The sequence below is a fragment of the Cydia strobilella genome, chromosome 2 (genome assembly GCF_947568885.1).
Source record: "Cydia strobilella chromosome 2, ilCydStro3.1, whole genome shotgun sequence".
In the NCBI taxonomy this organism is placed as follows: Eukaryota; Metazoa; Arthropoda; class Insecta; order Lepidoptera; family Tortricidae; genus Cydia; species Cydia strobilella.
The window spans coordinates 21,925,309-21,953,113 of record NC_086042.1 but is presented as its reverse complement, the minus strand read 5'-3'; the positions used below and the strand labels follow the sequence as shown (position 1 = coordinate 21,953,113).

General features: G+C 36.7%; 2 protein-coding genes across 3 annotated transcripts in view; both read left to right on the top strand.

Annotated features, from left to right (window-relative positions):
- The window catches only part of LOC134753965 (CCR4-NOT transcription complex subunit 6), a 208,035-nt gene that overhangs the window by 15,124 nt on the left and 165,106 nt on the right, over nucleotides 1–27,805 (top strand). The gene's annotated exons all lie outside the window — the stretch shown is intronic.
- LOC134753357 (uncharacterized) lies at nucleotides 20,783–24,476 on the top strand. The gene has a single exon (XM_063689239.1). It carries the CDS (start codon nucleotides 20,961–20,963, stop codon nucleotides 22,347–22,349), a length of 1,389 nt encoding a protein of 462 aa, XP_063545309.1. The 5' UTR covers nucleotides 20,783–20,960; the 3' UTR covers nucleotides 22,350–24,476.

The window sequence follows — 27,805 nt, the reverse complement described above, 5'->3', positions numbered from 1 at the left end:
AAAGCTTTCGTAAGATAATCGCGTTATATTTTATCTACTATTCTTATTAGAAATTATAACTCGAAGAACATTTAATACGACACGAATCGTGATGTTCCAAATGAAAGTCAACACAACACAAGTATCCCGGTTTCCAACAAAAATAATGTCGTGACTACTGCACGACAATAAAATCTGCTCAAGATATGATTGTCTCACTCGGATACAATGGCGTTAGAAAGTGTGGGAAGACAGTCTCGATAGTTGATTGTTTTACTTGTGCGCAATCTTTTAAGAGAATGTTTGTGGAACCTTTTTGTGCCCGTTTAATTGATTGTTTCGACATTGGCGGTAATTGCGTTTTTTGTCGAGAAATAAATGAGAACCGTTTTTAATGAGAACAAGAATTACTTTATTATCCGTATAACTAAGAAGGAAGGGTAATAATCCTACCCCTCCAGCCCAAACGGTTTAACTTAATGTATGATGTGCCTTTGTATTCTCTTACGCGCCTTACTAGAGCGCGTATGAGGTAGTAATTTTCGGTAGCTCAGTTGGTTCAAGAGCTACAGGGCTGGATCATCAGTACATCCAAAGATAAATATAACTCCGTAATGGATGTATACAGTCTAAGGAAAAAACGTGCCTCGAAAATCACGAAAATTTGATTCTCGATCAGATGGCGCCACTACCTTTAGCCTACTCTCGTATAGAGGGCGTTGACGGTTTCGTTTGTTATTTAACTATGTTAACGCATATCAGTGAAAGAACATGGGTCAAAATAATATAAAAATAATTAATGCAAATAAAAAAAAAACATTTATCCATATTTAAATATATTTAATCGTATTTTTATAAATTTTCATTTTTAGTTATAAAGTGTGTCGATAGATGGCAGTGAATTTACTGTGGTTACAAAATTTACTATGACAGTACCGCTCTATCCTATTATATCCTCTTTGGTACATCCAAACCAAACCGGATTGACAGATTTGGTTTACTTAAAATATGTAACTTATAAAGTATAAAAAGTCACTCGTTTATTTTTAGTTTTTTACTTAGTTCCAATGTTATTTTTACTTTAAGTGTAACAAGTACATTTGTGATTCAATTTACATATCGGGTACATGTTCACTCACGCATCCGGTGAAATTCGGCTACGCGAGGGCCAGAGTAGAGAGCATACCGTCATATTTCTTTAGCAATAGTAGCGTGGCCATAATTATACCATTTGTAGGGACCGTTCCTCATTTTGTTTTTACATGCATGTACAGCGAGTTTCAGAGCGATAATCTTCCAAAACATTCAGCTTATCGAAATAATTTCTCAATATGATGTTTTTATCCGAGTGCCACAAAGCTAAAACAGGCGGAGTGTTATCTATTTGACCTGAATATTTAAAATAGCATTTCACGAAAGATCTTTATCTACCAATGCTATTCGTACACAACCCATCTAATTTACAAAGTCACATGCCCACATGACGGCGAAATGAGACCTTCGCATTTTACAATGTTCGTACTTATACCTATACATACACAATAACTTTGGTCTTAGCAAAAATTTAATAACATAATTTGATTTGTTCCCAAAGTTGAATTAGGAAAGAGTTAATTAAAAGTAGAAGACTTATATAGCCTAAATATTATGCGCCCCCGTCATTATGTGGTAGTTCGGGTTGTCAAAAATTGTCGTTTGACAACTCAGTTACCACAAAACATATGACTTAATATAGCGCCATCTAGTTCCAGTGGCAAATGCGAGGACACGATGTTTTCGTAGTCTTTACTCCTCTTTACAATCACTACATAGTATAAAACAAAGTCGCTTCCTGCTGTCTGGATGGATGTCTGTCCCTTATGTATGCTTAGATATTTAAAATACGTAACGGATTTTGATGCGTTTTTTAGGGTTCCGTTTTTTCCGTTTGAGGTACGGAACACTCGTGCGTCTGTCTGTCTGTCTGTCTGTCTATCTATCCGTCTGTCACAGCCTATTTTCTCCGAAACTACTGGACCAATTAAGTTGAAATTTGGTATACATATGTAAGTTTGTGACCCAAAGACGGACATGTGACGTAAACAAATGTTAAACATGGGGGCCACTTTTGGGGGGTAAAGGAGAAAATTAAGAAATAAAGTTTTTCAAACTATATCGTGTTATACATCAAATGAAAGAGCTCATTGTGAGAATCTCAAATATATATTTTTTTATAATTTTAGGATAAACAGTTTAGAAGTTATTCAAGAAAATAGGCAAAAAATTACCATCCCCCCTTTATCTCCGAAACTACTGGGTCTAAAATTTTGAAAAAAATACACAAAATAGATCTTTACCTATAGATTACAGGAAAGCCTATTAGAAATTGCAGTCAAGGGTGAGTTTTTACTCACGTTTCACATAAAAAATACATTGTTTAAATTGTGTAATGTACGGAACCCTTGGAAGGCGAGTCCGACTCGCACTTGGCCGGTTTTTTAATAAATAGAGTGATTCAAGAGGAAGGTTTATATGTATAATACATCAGCATTGCACCCGTGCGAAGCCGGGGCGGGTCGCTAGTTAATAACTATTTGCTATAGAGACCTTCGTTGGAACTGCCACCTCGTGACCTGAACCGTAAACTTGAACGCTTAGCGCCTCTAAGCATGTGCTCCCCCGCACTCTCCTTTGCGCATTGTAGGGTCTGCCATCTAGTGGCCTAAATCAAAAAGTTAGACTTGCCGTCATACTTCGTTTCAGTTCATAAACATCAGCACTCTGTTGCCCAGAGAACCCAGTGCTGCCCCCCTACGGTTCATGTGAGGGATATAATTTAAAAAAGTTGAATATATCGAGATTAAGCGTTTCTGCCTTGATGTTTTTTTAATAACTATCAAAGCATTGATTTCTTTCTGTAAATATTTTACATGATAAAAACGCACTTGAAGCAAATGCTCCAATCGCTTGGTCACCGCGCCGTGTTGACCGAATAAATTATCAACTTTGTTTTGGTTGCTCATCGATTCTCACCACCCGAATGATAATGCCTATCGCAGAAGTCGCCAACTTTTCACATCATACTCGTATAAAATGGTTTCTCCAATTTTACAAAAACCTGATTTTATGTATGGAATAATAAAACCTCATTACCTGCATATTATGTGAGATTAGCGTTAAAGATAAGTTGACAGTTACAGTGCTGTACTAGATACGTGTTGCTATTTAATGGCAATTACGACTATGTTAATTACTCATTTTGAACAAATGTAAACTTTTAAATAATATTTATGTAGTTTTAGATACGAAGAGAAAGTTGCAGTATATTTTCTTTTGTAATTCACACAAATTAATTATGTTATAATTGTTTAAGTGTGATTCAACTTTTTTTAAGTAAAAAAATAAACGGTATCCGCTAGAGTAGTTTGTAGACATTATGCATAAACTGTTTAAAACTGGTTTGAATTTATTTTATTTATTTATTTAAATTGATTTGCACAGTAAAATTATACAGTATTATTTGCTTGTTCTCTTTTTTATTTGGGTCTAATTTCAAAACTATATGCTGTAATTTTATAGAAAACGCAAACTGATTATTGTCTAATCTCAAACGTTGCTGAAATTACTAGAAATACGTAGGTACCTACGTAACGTAATATGGAGCTATGTTACTATACGATCCCAAAGGCTGGGCACTCCTGGCCGGCCGACGCCGGCGCCACGGACGAGTGAAAGTGCCTCGCGAAAGTGTAGCCGGAACCGAACGGTGACGTCACGGATTTGCGCAACACCTCCTCCTACGGCGGGTTGCGAAACGTTATCTCGCATTGTTGCCATTTCGAGCTGCCCTCTTTTGGTCATATCCTTATATCATATGCTTAGTATTATGGCGATTACTGTCGTGGAATGTTTTTATTTGTAAAACGCTCGCTCGCTCGTAATCGAACCGATCAGAAATTGTGAAAAATAAATGACAAAAAATATATTGTAAATAAATTGTAACAAGTTTAATAGTTAATATAGTAGGCTCCTAAACTTCCTAGTGAAGCCATAAATTTTACAACTACATTAACTACACTTGACGTTATGTACACATAACAACCATTAATTACATGATTATTCGATGTCATCCCTTTCGTTTAAGACGCGCCTTAAAAAATATGCACAACTTATTCGATCTTGTCTTTTTAGGGTTCCGTACCCAAAGGGTAAAAACGGGACCCTATTACTAAGACTCCGCTGTCCGTCTGTTCGTCTATCTGTCTGTCACCAGGCTGTATTTCATGAAGCGTGATAGCTAGACAGTTGAAATTTTCACAGATGATGTATTTCTGTTGCCGCTATAACAATAAATACTAAAAAAGTACGAACCCTCGGTGGGCGAGTCCGACTCGCACTTGGCCGGTTTTTTGGAACAAACAAATTTTATGTGGCGCGTAGAGCATGCCTTATTCTTTAAGATACACAGTATTTCTTTATCCAGAGGATCAAATTTTGTCAGGATGTTGCCTCAATAAACTTGCTCAGTAAACATATTCAGGTTTCGTCTTCTAGGTATGAGCTTTAACAAAATGTTAAACTTAAGCGTCTAAGTAATACGGTATTTCGTTAGTTCGTGCACGTGTTTGCACTAAAATAAAATGGATCACTTTTTCGCAAAAATTGAGCTCAGTGACCTTCTTATCTTAGTCTTCTCGCAAAACCATAAATTACACGGGATGATAGTCTTGGAGCACTTTGTTAACTGTATCTGCCGCTTCCTTACATCTGTATGCAGACAAGGAATGAAGTGAAAAAGTGAAAATGAAAAAAGAAAACAGGACTAAAATATCCATCTCTCTTCGCTAGCCCGGAATCACCTGAGTTGATTCGGTTAGGAGGTCGAACCATACTGCCACCGAGCCCAGGCGGCCGAGGCTGGTTCGATTCTAGCCCTGGGCACTGGAGGCCATGGTAACTTTTTCCTTTGTATATGACAATTATTTCGTTTATAGTTTAAATAGTAGTGTGACTATACTTGTAAAAAACACAAATTAAAATATTTTTATAGAAAGTAATTTAATTTGTTCTTAGAGTTTGTGCGGAAAGAGTAGAGTATATTAAAAAATATTAACTTAAAAATCATAGTCTCTAGGGACAATTACCTTTGTGTCAGAATTTATGGCTAAACATGTATGTACATGTGATATTCTCCCGGCTTTTTTGAATTTCATATTGAAATATGATTGTTTGCAAATCCTGTAGGTTTTTCCAAAGGAAGCATAGACGTAACGTGCATGGCAAAGTAAATGTAGGTTTAAAGATAACTCACTGCCGAGCAAAACACAGGGGCCAGATATCAGCATAATATAAATGAAATGGTCCATTGACCCTTTCGGAATAAAAATGGAAGTGGTAAAGATCTTATTGGAGTTTATTGCGAAATACAGCCCACTCAGACCATTGAGTAATTTGCTTAGTGGCTGTAAAAAGATACGGCTGTTGGGAAGGTTGCCGCTACTTTTTTATTTTCGAAAGTGGGTATCGATTATTGGTTAAAGTATCCGTTTCCATATCTTAATTGGCCAATGATTTTGATTCGAAATTCGTTGCGTAAATGCAGTTGCTTTCGGTTGTCGGTTTAAAATTGAACAGTTGCAGAAGCTGACACTGAGGTGTTAACATTTCATGAATTGTAATTCAGTCAGCTTAGCACAAAATAAATCTAAATATAAAATACACAAACATTCTCTAAATCGATGGGCGATTTGAAATTAAAAAACATGATAAATGTTAAAAATGTTTATTGGTTCTTTACAAGTAATTTACAGCATGGGATGGGATCTTCTTTTAAGCATTAGGCCAGGATTATACTTGTAAGTTTTACTTACGTAAGTAGGGACACAGCTATACTACAGAATGAGATATGAATATCGTTATCTCATTCTAGCAAATAGCTTTGTCCCTACTTACGTAAGTAAAACTTACAAGTGTAATCCTGGCCTTAGATATGCTTGTGACAGAAAACCCCGCTCTTCCGAAATCGCTAGGGTATAAACCATTATGTTTGTGTCTTTAAATCTAGTATTTAACACTTAAATCTAAAACTAAAACTAAATACTTCTTTCATACTAAAAAGTAGTACTAGCAGGATGGTTACAATAATTACATTTTTAATTATTTAATACTTATTAATTACTTCACTAAGAATTCCTAATTATGAATTTAGAGCCTGAATGGTGCGTGAGTGATATATATCAATGATTTTATTAATTGTATTGTATAAATAGGCTGATTGTGCAGCGAATTGTCTCTGAGCAAATTTGGATTTAGTTGGTCTGGGGGCCACACTGTTTCGTCTCCTACGTCCCGCAATGGCTTGGTTATAATTCAGAGTCTTATGCACTTTTATAATAGCGCTAACTATAAAGCATTGAAAGAAGACCGAATTCTTTGTATAATTCAGTAGTAGGATGCCTGTACGGCTACGAAAGCATGACTTTAATGAGATCTTTGTGCTCTTTCGACTTCTATAAATTTAGTTTTAATGCTGCCTCCAGACTGGGATACAATAGCTCATTATGGATTGGGCCAATGCAGTGTAAATTTGCTTTAATAGAGTAGTTGAGGCTATGTGCTTTAAGGTTTTAAAAATCCAAATGAGCTTCCGTATTCTACTACTTAGATACTCTATGTGAAAGTTTCAAGCAAAGATAGATATAACTCCGTAATAGATGGATACAGTCTAAGGAAAAAACGTGCCTCGAAAATCAAGAAAATTTGATTCTCGTTCAGAGGGCGCTACTAGCTTTGGCCTACTGTCGTATAGATGGCGTTGACGGTTTCGTTTGTTATCTAACAATTTTAACGCATATCAGTGAAAGAACATGGGTGAAAATCATAAAAATAATTAATGCAAATAAAAAAAATCATTTATCCATATTTCAATACATTTTATCGTATTTTATAAATCTTCATTTTTAGCTTTAAAGTGTGTCGACAGACGGCAGTGAATTTACTGGGGTTACAAAATTTACTATGACAGTACCGCTCTAGTATAAGTTACTCTATGGTTTCAAGAAAGCCTTTGGTCCAGGATTATACCAAGGTATTTAACAGTGGGTACCTTTTCAATTGTGGTGCAATTACAATTTGTAGTTGTAGCTAGGTCACACTTGCACTTGTGTATAATTAATTTGAGGTGAGATGGGGGGCTGTGTGTTCTCAAACTTCGAAAAACACATGTAATTGGTCTTAGTAGTAGATTTACATGTCTAACGCCCCATAGTAAAGCCTATCTGTCGTTTAATAGGATTATACTAAATTTGAACACGCCGACTCAAAGAATACATTAGACACCGACTTGTTAATATGCGTGAAACGTAATTATTTTCAAAGTACCTCTGTGTCAATGTCTTCGTTTACTTCTAATCACAGACAAGTAAATAAAAAGGACTGGTCTCCATACAAAACAACATCTTTTCAGATTATGTTTATGTCACATGAATGACCCCATAGGTCAGTAGTTATATTTTGTAAAACGCTTTGACCTCTCTTTAACACTTTAAAGGCATCTATTTTAACTCTCAAATGGCTCGCTCTGTGGCGTTACCGTGTTAAGCGGAGGTCAAAGCGCAAGCCAGGGACCTCGTTAAGTGGCGCTTAGTGGCTTTGTATGAAGATTGACAGTTCATTATTTCCCTGTCTCTGCTCTCATCAAGACGATATGCTAAACAATTTTCGGTCAAACTTTACGACTGGTTAATGATCAGTCGTTACGAGATGCGACTAGTAAACATGTCACGTAAACGATCATACTCGTAACAAGAGAAAGTGGCATTCGTCATGAGACGTTTAATTGTGCAGCAAATTTAATGACTTGGGCGCTGATGACAATGACGATTAATATAATTGCACTTTTATAAAATACTTAAACAGTATTTTGTGCTACAGCTACATACAGTACATACTCGTATAACAGTTCTTAAAATTCATGGGCTGAAGTTAGGTATAAAACGAGACGATGTAAAATGATAAATAAGATCAAAGTAAGACCTATGGTCGGGGAGCCCAAGAGGGGATTTGTGTAGTTACCCGAGCGCGTCAGATTAGGATATGAGTGATATCTTGCTACCCCGTGGAGTCTACCTTTACCACTTTTAGTCGTCTATGTTGAGCAATGAGCAGTCGGTTGGTGGGGGGTTCAAAAAATCGTTAAGCAGATTGTGGATTTGGTCATATTAGTCCAAACTAATGCTATAATTGTGCTATAAGTAAATCTGATGATTATTTGTACGCATTTCCTTAATCTGATGGTTACAATGTCAAAATCGGGCGTCAAACTTGTAGTCGTCAAATTAAGGAAATGCGTACAAATAAGTGTCATATTAAGTTATAGAAAAATTATAGCATTAACTTGGACCCAAACGACCAAATCCACAATCTACTTAACGATTTTTTTGTAACCCTCCACCAAAAATTTGTAAATTACGGTAAACTATATTTTTTTCTATAAACCATGTTATTTTTTTTTAATTAAAACATACACACCACACACATACACAACCATACACCATTGCTTCATATGAAATTAAATAAATCAACATATGTTTATTAATTAAAAAGTTTACCAAAATTACTGGTAAATTTCCCAATATTACCAGTAAATTTTAATAACAAAACTTCCGTGAGACACAGACATATTAAACATATAACGGGTCACTCATGTATTTTAAGTCGAAAACGCTCGACATGTTTCACTCCGTACCGAGGAGCGTCATCAGGAGCTTGCGTCGACGGTGACGGGCGAAGCATTTTTGCCCAAGCGAAACGGATGTCCGGAACTCCGGATATTTTCCTCTAGAGGTCGCATTTCTTAATCGATATTCGTGAAATTTTGCCAACAGGCTCGGTAGTTAGATTTAATTTTTCTGTCATTTCGTTTTCTGAAATCGGATTTATATTGTAGTTATTTTCCAGGATGAGATATCGTATAATTGTAGCATTTAGATTGCTGTATAAATAGTTAAGGGAATCGGAATAACCTGTGGTGGAATAACCACTACATATAGTTTAATCTATATCTACCTTCGTCTATCTATAGGTATATAAAAGGTGGAGATCTAATTAAGTACAGACATTATTATTCCAGCATTTCCTTATTTTAATTACTCACACCTTCCGAACCCTGATAGATCCTGGCATCGGCATTTCTTTAATTATATTTTTAATTATTTAATAACGTTATGTAATACGGACCTTAATTGGCCGTCTCCCTAGGAATTGTTTGTATTTCCTCTCTTGTAATTTCTTTAATTACGTTCACTACAACTACAATTAAGTGGTATTTCCAGTAACATATAAAATAGTTAAGCATGTACCTATTTCATGAGAACTTCTTTTCTTCTTCTTTGTCAGTCTCTCATTACTGAGGATCGTGACCACTTGGTTTTGCAGCTCCTGTGATTTGTCTCCATCGCTCTGAATCTCCCGTAGCCCTCCTCCCTGGTGCAGTTTATGAGAACACCACATTTTTATCCTTTATGTTGTATATCAAAGTTTATGTATATTTTTGAAAAAGCTGCCACTTGCGATGGTTAGGTATGTAATTCTGGTATGGTAGGTATGGAACTGAATATTAGGAAATCGACGGTGAAGTAAAAGCTACATAATAACAAAATGTTTAACAATGCTTACGTAGTTAGTTTCATTGTCTTATTACACCCTCGATACCGCATAACGCAGACAGCGGAAAGATAATGCGCGCGACCCCGCTAGTTCCCAATATTATCTGGACCCTGAGGTGTTATTCCAGACCTTATAAAACGCGAGCGAGCGTTGGGCTCCGTACACAGGTATGCTGGTATAATGTATGACAAAATCACTCAACAAGACGTCAGAGCATCATAACTTTACATGTACGTTTTGCGTTTTATAGAGTATAATTACAACATTTCGATGAATATCGTCAGTATTACATTAAATCTAACGAAATTTACATTGCACACATCAATGCTTTCGGAATGATTTGCACGAAAATTTAATAAGATTTACGAAGTTGTGGTTATTATGGTTTTGGGAGAAGTGCTAGAAATAAAATACCCTATTGTGCGGATGACTCGAATTCTTATTAGACAATATAAGTAATGTTAAGTTATCTGGATATCATGAAATAAAACTGAAAACGGATTATATCGCGTATATTGAATTTATAATACATTCCCACGATGTATTATGTGGGGATGTATTATAAATTCAATTTACGCGATATAATCCGTTTCTATAGTTTTATTTCATGAGTAACTATCGCGGTAACCGAAGACAATATTATCTGGATATCCTTAACGACTAGCAAATATTACCTATACTAGTTTCTCACTCTAATAGACGGTAAGCGTGTTTAATAGCAACCCAGAATAGCAGTGCCCCTTGCGACGAAGGGCGGACGTTAGGTGAAGTGCAAGGGCACAGTGACGCCCTTGTTGCTAGACGGGGCGCAGTCTGGAGGTCACTGATGTACCCTTGCCACGAAAATCGCAGCCCTTAACGTTTGTTCTACGTTCAATCGACCATTCCGGAGGGCGAAATTTCGAATTTTGCATCATTATAATAGTTGGCTTTTATTGCACTTTATGTGCTGGAATGTTTAAGATTATTCAGACATTTTGTTGTTCACTTCGTTTGTCTTGTTTTTAGTTCGACTGTTAGGAAAAAAAAAACTTTTATTTGTTAATTATGTGATTTATGTGTCATTTATGTAATTGAAATTGCGGTTGGTTTCAGGAAGATGTGTTAAAATCAGAGATGTTTTGTGGCCTCAGCGTCTTAGAGCATGCTGCCATCATGATCGATTAGTGTGTGTTGAAACCTTTGGACTTAATTCATGGTATTTCTAGGTATGCTTTCAGTTTTCACATTCACACCGATATTATACAAGCTTATTGTGTAACCGACATTTCGTATAATTATTTTAAATATTTGTGAATAACAAACGAAACGTTGTCATGTAGTGTTTAGACATTGGTAAAAAGAACGTGCAATAACGTGTAAATAAATAAATAATGAGAGTAAATAAATAGTGAGAAATAGAGTTGTAGATGTAGGCGTCAAGACCGTTAAGCTTAAGTGGGACTGGGCTGGACATGTCTGTCGCATGCACCCGGAAAGGTGGGCCAAAATGGTTACTGTGTGGGACCCACAGAACACCATAGACGGCGCAGGCCGGGGTTCAGGCAGACCGAAAAGGAGATAGCGGGACGACTTGGATGCATTCTACCCCAAATGGTGGGAAAATGCCGATGGACAGGGTCGAGTGGAGAAAACGAGGGGAGGCCTTTGCCCAGCAGTGCCAAAGTAAGTTAATAAAAAATAAAATAATAATGGGCTTAACTGTTCGAGAGCAGTAGTGCTGAGGTCGGCTGTTATTTTCCCCAAAGTACTATAGGAACTCTCTGCTTTGTTCGTTATTACCCACTACCATTTGTCTTGGCCCGATTGATAGTAAATACCCAGGCTATTAATACTTTGAACAATCTTAATGACACTTATGACATCAGTAAAACAAGTTGCAGAATTTTGATACATTTTAGTATTGGAGCATGAGAAATGAAAATGGATCACACGATATGAAAATTATATGTCTCGTTTTTATTGTTGTTTAGTGTATTTTAACTAGGTACCTACCTAAGCAACGTAATAAAGTACCTACTTTATTACGTTGCTCACAGACATATGCGACTCCAGTAAAAGCGTCTTATGAATCAAGATATGCGATGTGGCTTAAAGGTGATTTAGTTTGCTATTACCTAACCGTTGCTTTAAAACGAGCTCTATATATAAAGCTTTCTGGCTAACGCTAGCGTTTAGCGTATGAAAATCTATTATACTTGGCTAGTCGGTCGTTTTATAGCTTAGTATGAAGACGGCCAATAGGCGTTGGTATATTATTAGCCAGGGGGAAATAGTTGTTTTATGTATGTTGTGTTGGTTGTATCTGGGTGACCGGCGTTTTCTTCGCTCGTCCAAATTCCTTATGCGTAAAATAAGGTAATTTGGGAACATTTAAAGGTTTTTTTTGCATTCGCTAAAGCTCGCAAATTCGGAAAAACATACTCTCCCCGGAAATTAAAAATTAAAACACACCTTAATCGAGTGAAATCGTTGGAGCTGAGAATTGATTTCAGAACAATTTCATTGCAAACGATTGTTTTCTTCTCTGTATTTTTTCTAGAAAAAACACAAACTCCTCGGTGGGAACTGGGATGCCTTGCTAGTAAACTATTCCGACCTTGACAGCAATGTATAGGTACAGTTTTGATAAAAAAAATTAGTTATACTTAACGACATATCATGGTTTCGATATAAAAGCAAGTGACATTTAGTCTTTCGTCTCATTCACTGCTAAGCTATGGCTCTACGTTTTAGCTAATGAGAATGTTTTAGGCATAAAACTTAATAAATGTAGAGGTATGTAACACAAGTGGCGGTATATTTGCTTATAGTGAGTTAGTCATTGTAAGGATTTTAGTCCTTATTTGTTCTGTGTCACTCTTTAAAAGTATAATAACACGAGACAGAAATAATACTATTAACGAAGATATAAAGGGCAAAGACATAAAGCCTGTGTAGATATTGCTTCTGCACGGTTATAGCTTCTGGTTTTATGACGGAATGGAATACAAATGAGCACAAACCGAATTGACAACTTTTAATATTAGAGGTTAACAGGCCTTCGACACTTCGTTGTTTATTACGTCGTAAAGAAAACTGGTGCTAAAAGCGTTACTTAGAATCGAGTTACAGTTTCTTCGTTGATACTCATGTACTTATACAAAACTACAAATGAAAGTCTTGTATAAACTATGCGACAAGTAGACTCGGGTAGTAAGACCCTAAAATAATGGTTAGTTGCAGTAAGAACAATGAGCTAGGTGCACGTGGCGACGTTTAGTGAAAGTGCAGTTGAATGTCGCTAATCAAAAACGCATTAACCTTAAAATCTGCTTGCGCATACGATTACTAAGCAGCCCTATTCACAATACCAGTGCTCGTCTCCTAATAAAAGTACCTCATAACAATAAGAAAACGGCACGAAGTTTTCTAAGTCGATAATACTTTTCTTTCTCTTTATTAATATTGTTTTTCATCTTGAAGAAGGCAACAGCACCTTTTCGATATTTTGTTTACTGATTTCGTAGTAACAGATTCTCTGAAACAATTTCATGAAATTTGCGCAATAATTATCCAAATCTGTTGAATTCTGCCAAGAGTATTTAATTTAAAAATATTTCCTACAGTCGGTTTTACGTACCTAGTTTTAAAGATAGACTAGAATTGTCTTAGTAGATCTAATAGTTTCCGAGATAAAGCCTATCAAAAAAAAAAAAAAAAACTTGAATTCGTAGGCCATGTGAGTGCAGTGAGTATTATGCACTTTTGTCTCAGGCGATGCACCTTGGCACGATTGTTCCTAAGGTCAAACAAAGCTGATTTGTCCCGGTAGCCATGAGATCGTACCGTGCCGGGGGGAGGGTAGGCTCCCCAGGTCCAATCTATGCTATGTTTCTTCCTACTATTAGCAACTAGGGCAAGATATATAATTTTCATATAATTGAAGGATTCCTTATTATATAATGTATCACTTCAAAGCAGGCAGTCATACATTTTTTTGTAAAAATATATAGGGGATTGAGTGACGATTTCCATAGAAATTTTATTATGGCCAAATTCAAAGGTTCAAAATGTATACACAACTTGGCGTTTTTAAAGTATGAATATAATGTTTTCGTCCCTTAATTATATAAAAATTATATATAACTTGCCCTAGTTGCTAAGAGTAGGAAGAAATATAGCATACATTGGACCTGGGGAGCCGACCCTTTTCCTCCTCTTTTTGGGGGGTAGGCGCGGTTCCGATCCCATGGCTACCGGGCCAAATCAGCTTCGTTTGACCTTAGGAACAATCGTTATCGGGATTCCATGCCCCAATGACCTTCGATCTGAATCCCTTAGTTTTCTAATGTTTTTGTAGCTTATCATATTAACAGCAACGGCTTTAAGCAATATAGTATCCCATATTTACTTTACTTGGCATCAAAGTTGAACAATTTTAGCCAAAAACTTGTTTTCTGGTCATAACTTTTGTGTTAATTAGTTTAAAATTAAAACCTTAGACAAATTTTTAGAGACGTCAAAGACGAACCCAAATATGTAGATTTCGTATATATCTTTCACAGCAATCGAGATACGAAAACAGTGTTTTTTTAGACGATGTTTTTTAAAGGGTTTATCTCTGAAACTAATAAATCTACAGAGACAATTCTAGTCTCGTATTGTAGCAAATTTAGTCTACTTTAAAAATGTCTTGAGAAGGTACTATCAAAAACCGGCCAAGTGCGAGTCGGACTCGCGCATCACGAAGGTTCCGTATCAAGTCTTAGAGACCCTTTACATCTCTGGATAATTTGATGATCTTTTTTATTATTATATACATTTTATCTCTGACACCTAGAGACTTTTACATCTCTAAACAATTTTAGTACTTCTGTTGTTTGTATATTTTTTATTAGTTTTTTTTTGTGTAATTTGACATTTATATTTATGTAATTGTTTTTTTTTTTGTAATTTTGGGTTAATTTTATTGTTTGTAAAAATTGACATGTAAAAGTGCCCCTGTGGCCTATTTGCTGAATAAATGTTTGATGTTGATGTTTGATGTTTGACCGTTACGCAAAAAACGGCAAAAAAATCACGTTTGTTGTATGGAAGCCCCACTTAAATATATATTTTATTCTGTTTTTAGTATATGTTGTTATAGCGGCAACAGAAATACATCATCTCTGAAAATTTCAGCTGTCTAACTATCACGGACAGACAGACAGACAGACAGCGGAGTTTTAGTAATAGCAAAGATAGATATAACTCCGTAATGGATGGATACAGCCTAAGGAAAAAAACGTGCCTCGAAAATCACGAAAATTTGATTCTCGATCAGATGTCGCTACTACCTTTGGCGGCCTACTCTCGTATAGAGGGCGTTGACGGTTTCGTTTGTTATTTAACAATTTTAACGGTTACTTATCAGTGAAAGAACATGGGCGAAAATAATAAAAATAATTAATGCAAAAAAAAAAAACATTTATCCATATTTAAATACATTTTATCGTATTATTATCTTCATTTTTATTAGGGTTCCGTACCCAAAGGGTAAAAACGGCACCCTATTACTAAGACTCCGCTGTCCGTCTGTCCGTCTGTCACCAGGCTGTATCTCATGAACCGTGATAGCTAGAATTTTCACAGATGGCGTATTTCTGTTGCCGCTATAACAACAAATACTAAAAACAGAATAAAATGAATATTTAAGGGTGGCTCCCATACTTACAACAAACGTGATTTTTTTGCCGTTTTTTGCGTAATGGTACGGAACCCTTCGTGTGCGAGTCCGACTTGCACTTGGCCGGTTTTATTAGTTTTAAAGTGTGTCGATAGATGGCAGTGAATGGTTACAAAATTTACTATGACAGTACCGGTCTATAATATTGTATCCTCTTTGGTAATAGGGACCCGTTTTACCCTTTGGGTACGGAACCCTAAAAACTTGGGTTATTATCGCCGAAATCTAAAAAAAATATGTCATTAAAAATGGAAATGTATGGCAAGGTAACTGATTATTTTGAGAACACCAATGGTGCAACGGACAAGAATGTGAAATATGTCGAGCATACGAAGTTTCCTAAAAAAGTTTTCCTAAGGAAGATAAAATAAATGCCAACATTTGTGTTTTCGACACCGATGGCTTTAAAGTACACACACCACAACTTCCGTTAAAAATCTCGCATTTGAGTAAACTTTATCTTGCATTTAACGTTGTTAAATACATTATTAAAATACATGAAAATTTATGAAAAATAGCCGTTGTTTTTATTTAATACGAGTACGACATTGAATTTTGTCAAGATTTCACTCCGCATACTTGATTCCGCATAGTGGAATAGCTTATTTTGATAGCCCTAAATATTAACAAGTACTAATGCGTAAGAATATTGGTTCATCTATGGCAAGCCAGTCAGTGCCCTGTTTTGAATGGCAGTGATACCCACAGCTTGTTCGTGAAAGCTTGTGTAACTTTATTGTTCGACGTTCGAACTACCATTTAGAAACCGCAGTGACGGTGGCACCATTTAGGAACCTAATAGGCATGTCTGTGTTACGACGAAATTCACTATGAAACTACGATTGCGTGCGTTGGGTTGAGAGAATAAATGCGAAAAACAGGGAAATACTTCAGTGTGAGTGTTCCAATTTTAACATGCTTCCAGTTTTAGTCCGTCAGTACCTAAGCGAAGGCTCTACGTAACTCAAAATACGCCGTACGCACCATTTGTACCAAAATGGGGGTTAGTATAGTTTACGAAATAACGGGTTAATTTGCCGTATTATCATTGTGGCTCATTACCATTGTGGAGAACTCAAAAAGTGGAAGTGAAATCTGGTCGTGTTGATGACGTCTCTATTTACATCGACGCCTGTTGAGAAATGTTGGTATTACGTGACTCCAATGTGTGTTATGATGATGACTGACTTGGTTTATTAGTTTCTCTCCTTTATAAATGACTTCCGAAAAAAGAACTGATTCGACTTTTTCTTTTATATTTTTACCTTGTAGGTTATTATTTATGTTATACATATGTATAGCGGTTTCGATTTTTTCTTTTTCTTTATCTGCTCGAGTATTATATCCCGGAAACCACTGCCTTTAGTTCAGAAATGATCAATCAATTTTACTTTAGTTAGTAGGCCAAGCAATAAGAAGGTATTTTTGACTTCATAGCTTTGTTTTAATTAGTTAGGAGTTAGGAGATGAACATATCAAAAGTCCCCGACCGTAACCCTGGTGCTGGGGGGAGAGGGGGGTTTGTAGGTTCAATTTTTCGGTTTTTCGATTATATCTCGGAAACTATGCGTCTGAGCGACTTGGCCACTTATACAAAATGAAAAGAGATTTAATTTGTTACAAGTTTTATTAAGTCAAGTTTTTCGATATCTTAGTTTTTGAGATATCCGCTCTTAAAGGTTAGGTTAGGTTATTTAGGGCTCGCATTTTTATTTTGATAAGTAAAAACATAAACTTTAAACAAATAACTTTTTTTTAACTCCTCTTCACGCTTAAACCGCTGAACCGATTTAGTTGAAATTTGGTAAATAGATGTTTTAAGTCCCGAGACAGGATATAATAATAGTCTTTATCTCAAAAATCATACTTTGAAGGTGTGAAATTTGGTGTGAGGGGAATTCAGCTTCTTCGCCCAAGTTGAATTCCTGAAGTTAATACTGTTTAAATTTAGGTTTGAAGTCATGTTTGGTATGATTTTCAACTAATTCAAAGATGTAGACCATCCCAAATATTATTTAAATAGGTTCAGCGGTTATTGATTTCCCATACAAATTTCCACCCCACTTTTCACACCCTTAAAAGATGATTTTGGTTATAAAAACTATCCTATGTACTGTCCCGGGACTCGAACCATCTCTGTACCAAATTTGAATGAAATTGGTTCAGCGGTTTAAGCGTAAAGAGGAGTTAAAAAATTTTTTTTTTAAATTTTGTTTTTACTTAGGAATGGTGTCAATGTTCATACCAAAAATGAATTCAGCACCCCCGATTTATACGAAAACGAAACCAAACCCGACCTAGCAGCTTCACTGATGTAGACAATCAAGATAAAAATGAGCCCTAAATAAACCTTCAAGAGCGGATATCTCAAAAACTATACAAGATATGGAAAAACTTGACTTACCTAATAAAAATTGTAACAAATTAAATCACTTTTCATTTTGTATAAGTGGCCATGTCGCTCAGATGCATAGTTTCCGAGATATAATCGAAAAACCGAAAAATGGAACCTTCAACCCCAACCCCACTCTCTCCCCCCCCCCCCAGCACCAGGGTTACGGCCGGGGACTTTTGATATGTTCACCTCCTAAATAGTCCAAACAAAGCTACGAAGTCAAAAATTATGTTCCAAGCATTTCCCTCGAAACCTTTTTTTGGGCATTCATTTCTTGGCCTATAGCTACTATTGATTTTTCTTGAGTTTAAGATTTTTACCATTTGTCATTTAATCATTAATATAAACTCTTCATATTACTGAAACACTTCTTATGATTTCAAAACGATCTAAACGGTACTAATATTAAGGTATCTTGATTTTGTATATATTTATAGGGTATATAGAAACGTCATGAAAAGTTTTTAATGTTTCAAAGCCAATAACTTTAAAAGCGACACTTTTACATTCAAGTTGTTTATTTTTAACTTGAAATCGAAAGGAGTTAAAAATGGAAAGTGTGTGCGTTAATGGTGATAATCGCGAAGTGAACGTTTTCGTAAGTTTTGACAAGTAGATGGCAATGACAGTTAATTCATGGTGCGTGAATCTGTGACGTGCTGGGCGGAAAAATGTCAAGTTAATAAGCGTCGTGACTGGAAGTGGGAGGGAGCGAAATAAGAGTTACGCACGCCGCAAGATAATTCAGCCTAACCTGGTTATTCCATTCTGATATGGATTTCCATTTGCTTTAATATTAGAAACACTGTAATGAATTTCCCAATATCTTAACCTTTGGTGTCTATAGCGCCCATGGTTGAGTCTCATTTTATTGGACCACGTCCAACATAAGAGGATACTAAACAAGATTTGTGGCCGCTATCATTATTATTACAAAATAGATTGCGTAGCGTCAGAACATTCGCTCATGTTATGTTATGTTATATTGACCCATGGCAAACGCGTCCGCCGGATAAGCTCTCATAATAACTTTCACTTATCTCGAAACGATAATAATCAAGCATGTGCTCGTAATAACTATCATACGCTGTAATAGCGAGTTGCGTCGCGTAACGCATCTAACCGAGAGCGAGAGTGGCTAGAAAATTAATTTGGTCTAAACACGCGATGCTTCAGAAAAGGTCGATGGATCGGGTGAGCACACCGATCACTTTCTCTGCGTGGCTGCTGTTGCGTTGCTAATCTGGATATCGAATCAGAACTAAACAATCGATCTCTATTTGAAATCATGATTGGTAGGTATCAACGGGCTTTCACACTAAACTCAAGATTTGCTATCGCTATTGCCACCGTCTTTTATTTCTGTCATGACATTGCAACAAATCCTCCAGCTTGAATAGCTTTTGTTTTTTCTGAGATGTGTCAGATGCATTTATAGGTATTGAACTGGAGGAAATAGCCTGTCCAGTAAAGTGCTTTTAGACATACCTACCCACGTGCCCCACTCGGAATGATTGGCTCATAAAATAATGTTATTGAACTTTATCTTAAGCAGTAATTTCGTGTTAGGTCCAGTACTTGTCACCAGTAATAGATACACGTAAGTCGTATGACAAATCCTGTTTAATTTACTTTAATGTAGGTAGCTGGCTCCTGGTTGAAAAAGCACCCACGTTACTGGTATTGAACTGTTCCGTGATTTGAAAATTGTGGGGTATTCAAAATCGTATTTCAAATCCCTTAAAGGGTACCCATCTCAAAAAACCCAAAAATTAGTTTTCTTGCTTCTTATTATATTTTAAGTAGGTTTCTCGCTTGAAATTTTATACGTTCACAACAAAGCGCTGAAATGACTTTACTGGTTATTTAATAAATAATACAAACCTTAGTTACAAACAGAAATCTGTTTAGTAGTAGTAGTACTTACTTTGCCATCGGCACAAACTTTGACATTTATAGTAATAAATTATAAGATTAGGATACTAGAATTCCTACCAATTATAAATTTATAATTTTAACAAAGTTCCTTATCGCACAGTACGGACTTGGCGGATGGGGGCTAGCCGAAAAAAACGTAAGAGTTTTCCGTCACGAGATTCCGTCTCGACCCTTTCTTAACTTCGTTCCAACCGAGTGTTCCATGAACATGAATATGATTTCCTCATATATGATGTGGAAATCAGTATGTGAAAAAAGTGTAAGTTTTCCGTCACGAGTTTCCGTCTTGACCCTTTCTTTACTCAGTTCCAACCAAATGTTCCATGACACTCGAGCGTTATCATCCTGCGATAAGAAAAATGCGATCTAAGTCACTTTATGGAACCCTTATGCCGTCTAGGTGACATCTTCGGCCCTATGGTCATTTACCGTGAGATGGTACTGGAAAAATTTCCAGCCGCATTAGAACTATTAAATTAACTAATTCGATAGATATTTTGACTGAAGCCGCATTAACTTTCGCCGAACATACATGGGGGTCAAATCGGTTGATCTTTATCCTCTATCATTAGCCTTTGTTAAATCCGCACTGAACGCGACAGCCTGTATTAAAATTTCAACACGCAGGTATTTATAATATGCCTTTCCTCATTGTGAGTTTATTGTGTGCTAATACGAAGTGAGTAATATGATAGTATAATAATTGAGCATATTTTACTACAGGTACAGACCGTTCCGTTTGATAGATATTTTATAATTATTTAATATTTATAGTAGAATATTTTTTGTTTCAGGTAAGTTTTCCATGAAATGTTATTCATTCCTGAGAATCCTTAGAAATGTGGTAAGTTACGTTGCTTATAGGAGACAATACAAATAATAGTAATATTGTCTTACATAAAAAACGATCTCGGGTGTTTTCTCTTCATTTCTGTACCGGTATGTTTAACTTAGTAACCAGCGCTCGTTAATAATTGTTGTTACTCATCGGTTGAAAAGTAAACAGTGCGGGCTCAATAGTAAAGCGGCTATGGCAGCAAAGCTTTCCGCTGCATCGGCGAGACGGGCGATATAGTCAGTCGCGTGGCACGCTGGCACTCCCACTCGGCACTCGCGACCAGCCCGTACTCATTCACTCCAGTTCTCTGCCGACGGCCGCGGCAGACGCACGCGACCATTCTCCGCGCCGCTTCCGATGTTACACTACGATTACGACATAGTTTCGCACATACAACTTTTACCGTGACAGTGAAACTTATTTCTGTGAATATGGGTTAAACGTCCTGCTCTTACGTGATGAGTCCGGGCGAGCGCGCCGCCTTAGGGCGCCGCGAACCCGCTCGCCCGCAATATGCAACTACCGCACCCGGATTCCCGCCGCCCTACTATCCGCCCTACGGTGTGCCGCATCCAAACGCGTGGCTGGGCGCTCCTCTCATTTCTATCGCAGGACGTGCTCCGCCCGCACGACAAACACCGGTTTCCAAGTTGGCTATGCACGCTCAAGGCGCTCCGCTGATTATACAAAACCGCCAGGATCGCCGAAAATTTACGACCGTGCCTGAGCAACGGACCCATCGACCACTTGCACACACTGATCATGTCGCCAGGGAAAGGTGCGAGGGGAACGAAGGAAACAGACTTCGTAACCAACAGCAACAACCTCGCTCCACACGCAGCGGACGAAACAACAACACGGATGCAGTCAGTGTCGCTAGCGACGAAAGTTCCGGTTCCACTAACTCCGAAACAATGTTGCCAAGGATAATAAAACCAAGGAAACGCCGTAAAAAAGACCGGAAACCCAACAACATTTTGTCACATGATTTGTCCCCTACCGGCTTGGAACTTGGTGAAATCGATCATTGCACAATTTCTGGCATTTCGTCGATTCCGCGAAATATTTATGATGAATCTTACTGTCGTGACTTATCGATGTCGTACAGAGCGGATGTAAAAGTTTTGGAATACCCGGAACCGGTGCCGGAGACTTATCGTGTGTCAGTGCTCGGCGAAGCGTTAGAGGCTAGCTGCTTTGGTCTGGCGGAGGCCGCTTCGCCTGCGGAGTCTGCCGTTACGTCGTGTCAATGTCGGTACTGCGATCCCGTGGGACAAATATGGGACGCGGATTCAATTGCAGATCTGCTGAACGAAAACTCCAGTGGCGATTTTGCTCCTACGAAACTGGAAGATTCCATGAAGGTGGTGGGCTCTCTTGGTAGGCGAGGCCCTGACACAACTCTAAGACGCAGCTGGAGCGACCCGTCTTCACGAATTCCTGAACAGCGAGCAGTATATAACAGTGACACATCTTCAGCTCCAAATCTCTACTCGCTTTTTCCCCCTACAAATAGGGCTAGCTCTCCTGAGCCACGCTCTCCGCTAGCTTTGGAAATTACTTCAGAGATTGTGACTTCTATGAACGGTCATCGCGATCTAGAGATCAAACTGTTTTCGACCTCGCCACCGGCCAAAAACCTTGATCAGCGTTCGTTCTTCGCTGATAAAAGTGAAAGTGCCGTTAACAAATGTACTTACCACGGTCCAAAAGTAAACAGTGCGGTGATATGTGAAAAGGAGGAATCTAGTGTGGACGTTAGTGGAAAGAGTGAAGGTGCAACCGAATCGGCGTGTTCTCCAGTTGGACCTCCACCGGATGTGCGCAATATTTGTGATTTGCCTTAGTTACTGTCTAAGGCTTGTGATCGTGCTTGATATTATGTTTGTGTAGATGTATGTGTCGTCAATCGGTCCAGAAAACTACGCTCGCCATTTGAGCTGGACTCAAGTCGCCATGCAGCGAGGCATGCACGGAGCGTCATATCCAGACCCATAATGAGATCTCCGAATCGGTTTCCTGTAGATTTTATAATAATTTATTTTTAACAATAGCATAGGAAACTGACAAGGGGCTTTATCTGGAGACATTTTTGTTGTTTTATGATTTGCCGCTTGTCAATGCCGCGGACGGATGCGCAGGAGTAACTAGCAGCGCGCAATTAGCGTTTCACACTACTGACACGATTCTCGCGGCTGCGGCGGCGCACTCTTATTGCGGTTTCCCGCCGTTTTCTCCGCGCGCGTCGTTCCGGGTGGCGCCTCGCACTCATACCACAATACCATCGGTTCATGCCTTTAATGGCACTCCAACTTATATTTCATATCTATACTTCAAATTATAAACAAAAAAAGGCTCCCATATTGTCATTAGTCCCATTACAACTAATACTTTTTTTTAGACAACAAAAAGTGATATAATTATATTAAATTAGACTTGTTTATCTTATAAGTGAAACTAAATAATAAATGTATTCGCCGTGGATCTCATAAAAAGTAGTGCGTGAATTATTGTCACGGTTTAGTTTAATAGTTTGTTATTTAAGATTAAATATCGATAGTAAATTTTTCATCGTAAAGTCGATGTGCATTTATTATTTAATTATGGTCGTCACATCAAATCACTAACAAGTAACATCCTTATTTGCCTTAGTAACTTCGTAATAATCTAGTAATAATTGTACTTACATTTGTATGTATATTGAAATTGTTTTTTTACTCGAATCAACACCTCGTTATTTTTACCTTATCACTTTCAACACCAGAACTCACTGAAGCTGACCAACTTGCACAAACGCAACAAACATATTTTTTAGGGTTCCGTCCGTCTGTCCGTCTATCTGTCTGTCACCAGGCTGTATTTCATGAACCGTGATAGCTAGACAGTTGAAATTTTCACAGATGATGTATTTCTGTTGCCGCTATAACAACAAATACTAAAAACAGAATAATATAAATATTTAAATGGGGCTCCCATACAACAAAAATGATTTTTTTGCTGTTTTTTTCCGTAATGGTACGGAACCCTTCGTGCGCGAGTCCGACTCGCACTTGGCCGGTTTTTTTTATTCACCGGTTGCTTACTGGCACGTTGGGACAATATTGGGAACATTTTATACTCCTTAATGTTCATTGACAAGCGGCGATTTTGATAATATGTGTCCGATTGGCTGACAGGTTCATTTTTGTTTAAATAAGGGTCCAACGTCATAAGTTAAACCAGATAAAGTTCCACAATGTAGATATTGTGAATATAACTAAGTTATTCATGGACTGTACACCGTCTCTATCGTTGGGTATTACATATCATGGGCTGTACGATTTTCTCTATTTTATTTTCATGTGTTGTGTTTGCTTATGTTTCGCGGCGCGTGCGTGGGAAGACATGATAAGTTGTTTCTTGCTAACTTTTTATTATTCTTCTGTACGAAAAGCTCGGCGTACGCTAGCAGTCTCCACATACCTAGCTTATGTTTTGAATTCTGATTATAACGCGTATTTAGTAGTAATTGTGTCACTTGATTTACAAAACATATATGCGGTTGTAATTTTAAATACCCATTCAAGTTGGGCCTGCTTCATTTTGATTATACTTTTTTACTAAAAGGAAGAAGGCTTTAGCTTTAGCGAAGCACGCGGTTTTAGCTTCACGATTATTTTATCGAATTGTTTGTACACAAGACTTGACACATGTACATTATAATCTGAATTAGTAATCTCTAAGGAACGCCAGCCATGCCGAGCTTGTAATTGTGGTGGGATCCAAAGAGAGTCACCGGCACGGCTGTAAGACTCAACGATACATCGTCTTAATGTAAACAATATAGGCTATTTCTAGCTTACTGTGTGAATGCATCTTATATATGCATATGTAGTTACATAGGTATAGTATTTCGTTTGTGTACGGTCGAGAGGCACGAGTTACACGCTCGCACACTATTTTTGTACAATAAATACCAAGTCCAGAAATAATAATCCTTGTTTTATTTATCAAACGTATAGGTATAAAAGATAATAATCGATTTACAAGGACCTACAGTAGCGGAAAAAATCTATCATACTGCTATTTTGTGAAATTAGACTATATCATGTAAACAATGATTGTATCATTATCACGAACATACATACTTACGTCCCATTCACTGCACGTGTCAATATAGCCACGTTAGCACAATGCAGATTGGGGACTTCACACAATTAATGTATTTTATAATTATAATTATTGAATTTCTTATTTGAAAACACTCCAAAGCGAATCTTACCAACAATAAAACCTACCTAGTTGGATCGATTTTTCGCTCTCGTTAGCCTCTGGTTTGTAAATTAAATCGAATCAGTACTTTACAATTTTATACCCACCGGTGTACCGCTAAAACTCGGACAAACTAATTAATTTTAAAATTTACCCTAGTTTGATAGAATTGTCGTTTTTATATGCCCCTGGATTGTAAATTTCATCGAAATCGCTGGAGCCGTTTCTGAGAAAAAAACCACAAATATTATGCAAAGAAAAAATATAATAGATTATTTTCCGCTACTTTATATGACAATGAGGCAATTATACGGGAACTATATATTTACATTCATTCTATATTATATTTGCTGGGTCAATTTATTAGTGAAAAATTGAAAATACAAACGCTACATGTTGAACTGAAGCTTCAAATTCGACGAGAGTAGGTGTGTAAATGTAAACATGCCAGTTACGTAAATCGTATAAAAGACTTTCAATTGTGGTCGAACAGCTGTTGGTTTGTTACGCATTTGCTATTGTATATTTGTTTACATTTATGTACTATGTTTTATGTTCGGGTTATGAACGTGGAATCATACCATATGGCATAATCCGAAAACGTTTACTCTATTCTTGCTTTGCTATTATTGCTACTTGCAATAATAGAGTTTTTAGTACTATTAAAAATAACTACAAAAGTGGTTTTCTTATTACACACTTTACATGGAATGAATATGATGTAGGTACTAATTGTTTGAGATTACTGAGATTAGTTATACATATATGATATAGGCTATATGACTATTATGATAGGCAGAATTCAAATGTATAAAAACGATCTGTCAAATACAAACTAGAGTCAAACCAAGCCGACTCTGCATGGTGTTTCAAAATGACAAAGTTTGGTAATATCGTCATAAATGACAATTTTCTATGAAAATATGATGCTTATAATGAAACTTGCACACTGTATTCTGCCAAAAGTCGGTGCAGAGTTAGTTTATATAGACTAGGGTTTGCTTCCGGGAAATACCGGTACCGAAAGTACCGGGAATTCCCGGGATTTAGAACCAAACAAAGAACCGGGATTTCAAAAGTAAAATCCGATACTTTCGATGTTTTCGGGACTAACATTTCCGGCACAATATTTGACTTTTTTCTGCTACTTAGCATGAAATATCATGTTTTAAAGGAATATAGGTACTATTTTATCAATTTAAGGCTGATGCTAATACTTTTACGGCTGACCACATAGTCAATGGGTTTGACAATGCCGACAATATAAAATTGTGTAATATGAGACATTAAGAGCATAAGTGTTTCTACGATAAAAAAATTTAATACGAATAATTAGTTAATTGTATACTAAATACAAGCAAAATAGAGATATTTGTCATTAATAAATAGGTACAGCTTTTTATTCCAACACGGTATAAAAAACTATCACATGGTAATGACATTTTAAAATGAATTTAAATATTACAGTTACATGCCCCGTGCCCCCTCCTTGGTAAATTCTTAATTATGGCTGAATAATTTCTTGATTCTTCTTACTGATAGACAGAGAGAATCATACTATCTTTGTCTTACACTAGTACTAGTACCCAAAAGAAAAGGATGAATATAGTTTTTTTTGTTCTTATCTACTGACAATTTACCAACCAACTATACTTACTGGGTTTCGTGTCCGTTGCTGGCTTTCTTGTAAAACGAAAACGTTTCAGGAAAATTGTTGTGAACATAAACTACAATTCATTTTTATTTTTTGGCTATGTAAGATAGTAATCTAATATCTTTGTTTTCTGTAGGTGAACTAGACTAAACTTGAGACCTAGAATTGTCTTTATTCAGAACGTGCAACGCGAATAACACATTTTATCCTAAGAAGTAAGGGTTGGAGTTTGAATAAAACTATCTGATTTACAAAGAAACGTAGTAGGTAACATAGCAATGTTTTATTTAAATATTTTATTATTTTTCAAAAGTTTCGTGGTTGACTATTCTTTTAAGGAACTAGCCAATAACGTGAATTACCATCCATCATTACCATCTGTAAACTGTTGTCAACAAAACGCTTGTCACAATATTTGTAGAAGTATTTGTGTTGTGTTCTGTTTAGTGACGCGATAGGTAAATCTCTGCTTGTTTGTCTCATAATAGCAAGGACGTCGCGCCCCAATGTCATGGTCTCTATATGGGTGTTTAAAACTGCGCAACGCATTGTTTTGATTATAGAAGGACAAAATCGTGTAGTTCAAAGCTTATACATAATAACTATCAACACTTTGCCCATTAATAGATCCTTATGTGAACCACTTTTATAATTTGACGTAGGGGACAGTACATTTATTACCAAACACTCCTTAATATACCCCACCATTTTAGAAAACATTGCTATACAAAATGACCAGGGCCCATAAACCCATATTGACATGACATTTAGTAGACACAGGTTGGTAAATATACCATGCGCCATCACTTACCGACCTTAATTATCTACCTTTACGTGGTCCATAATCACTTTTTCCGTGTTTTTGTACTGCATCTTGCTCTATAAAGCACAGTTCTAGAATGAATATAAGGATTAAGAAGTGGTATGGAAAAAAAGTGACAGCACATTATGTGGCTTTTTCATTATATTTTCTGATAATTTTTAAGCAGTGCATTTTTTTATAGTAATCTGTAGATACTATTCTATAAAATCAAATACAATCTTATTTTAAATAAAAGGGCGAATTCAAGTTTTCGCCTCTCGCTAACACTTTTTGGACTTTCTCATAAACATAGTCTTTTCTTTAAGTTTGATGAGCTAATTAATGCCGTATAAAATTGTCTTTTGTTCAATATTTAACATTTTTGATTTGACTTTCACTTTGAGGTAGTTACATGGAATTTTTACGTATTTGGCATTTTTACAGAAATTTGTCTCCCGTAGAAAAACCTCTGCCAGAGGTCAGATTGGAGAGACATCCCGACTACCCAAGATAAAATCCATTTAATTGGTATAACTTATTCGTAACATGATATTCCTAAAAGCATAAAACAAGTTGTGAAAATGGAAATGCAATAT

Bases quoted from the DNA above. Each gene is read 5' to 3' on its own strand.
- LOC134753357 (XM_063689239.1), top strand. From the start codon at position 20,961: ATGAGTCCGGGCGAGCGCGCCGCCTTAGGGCGCCGCGAACCCGCTCGC.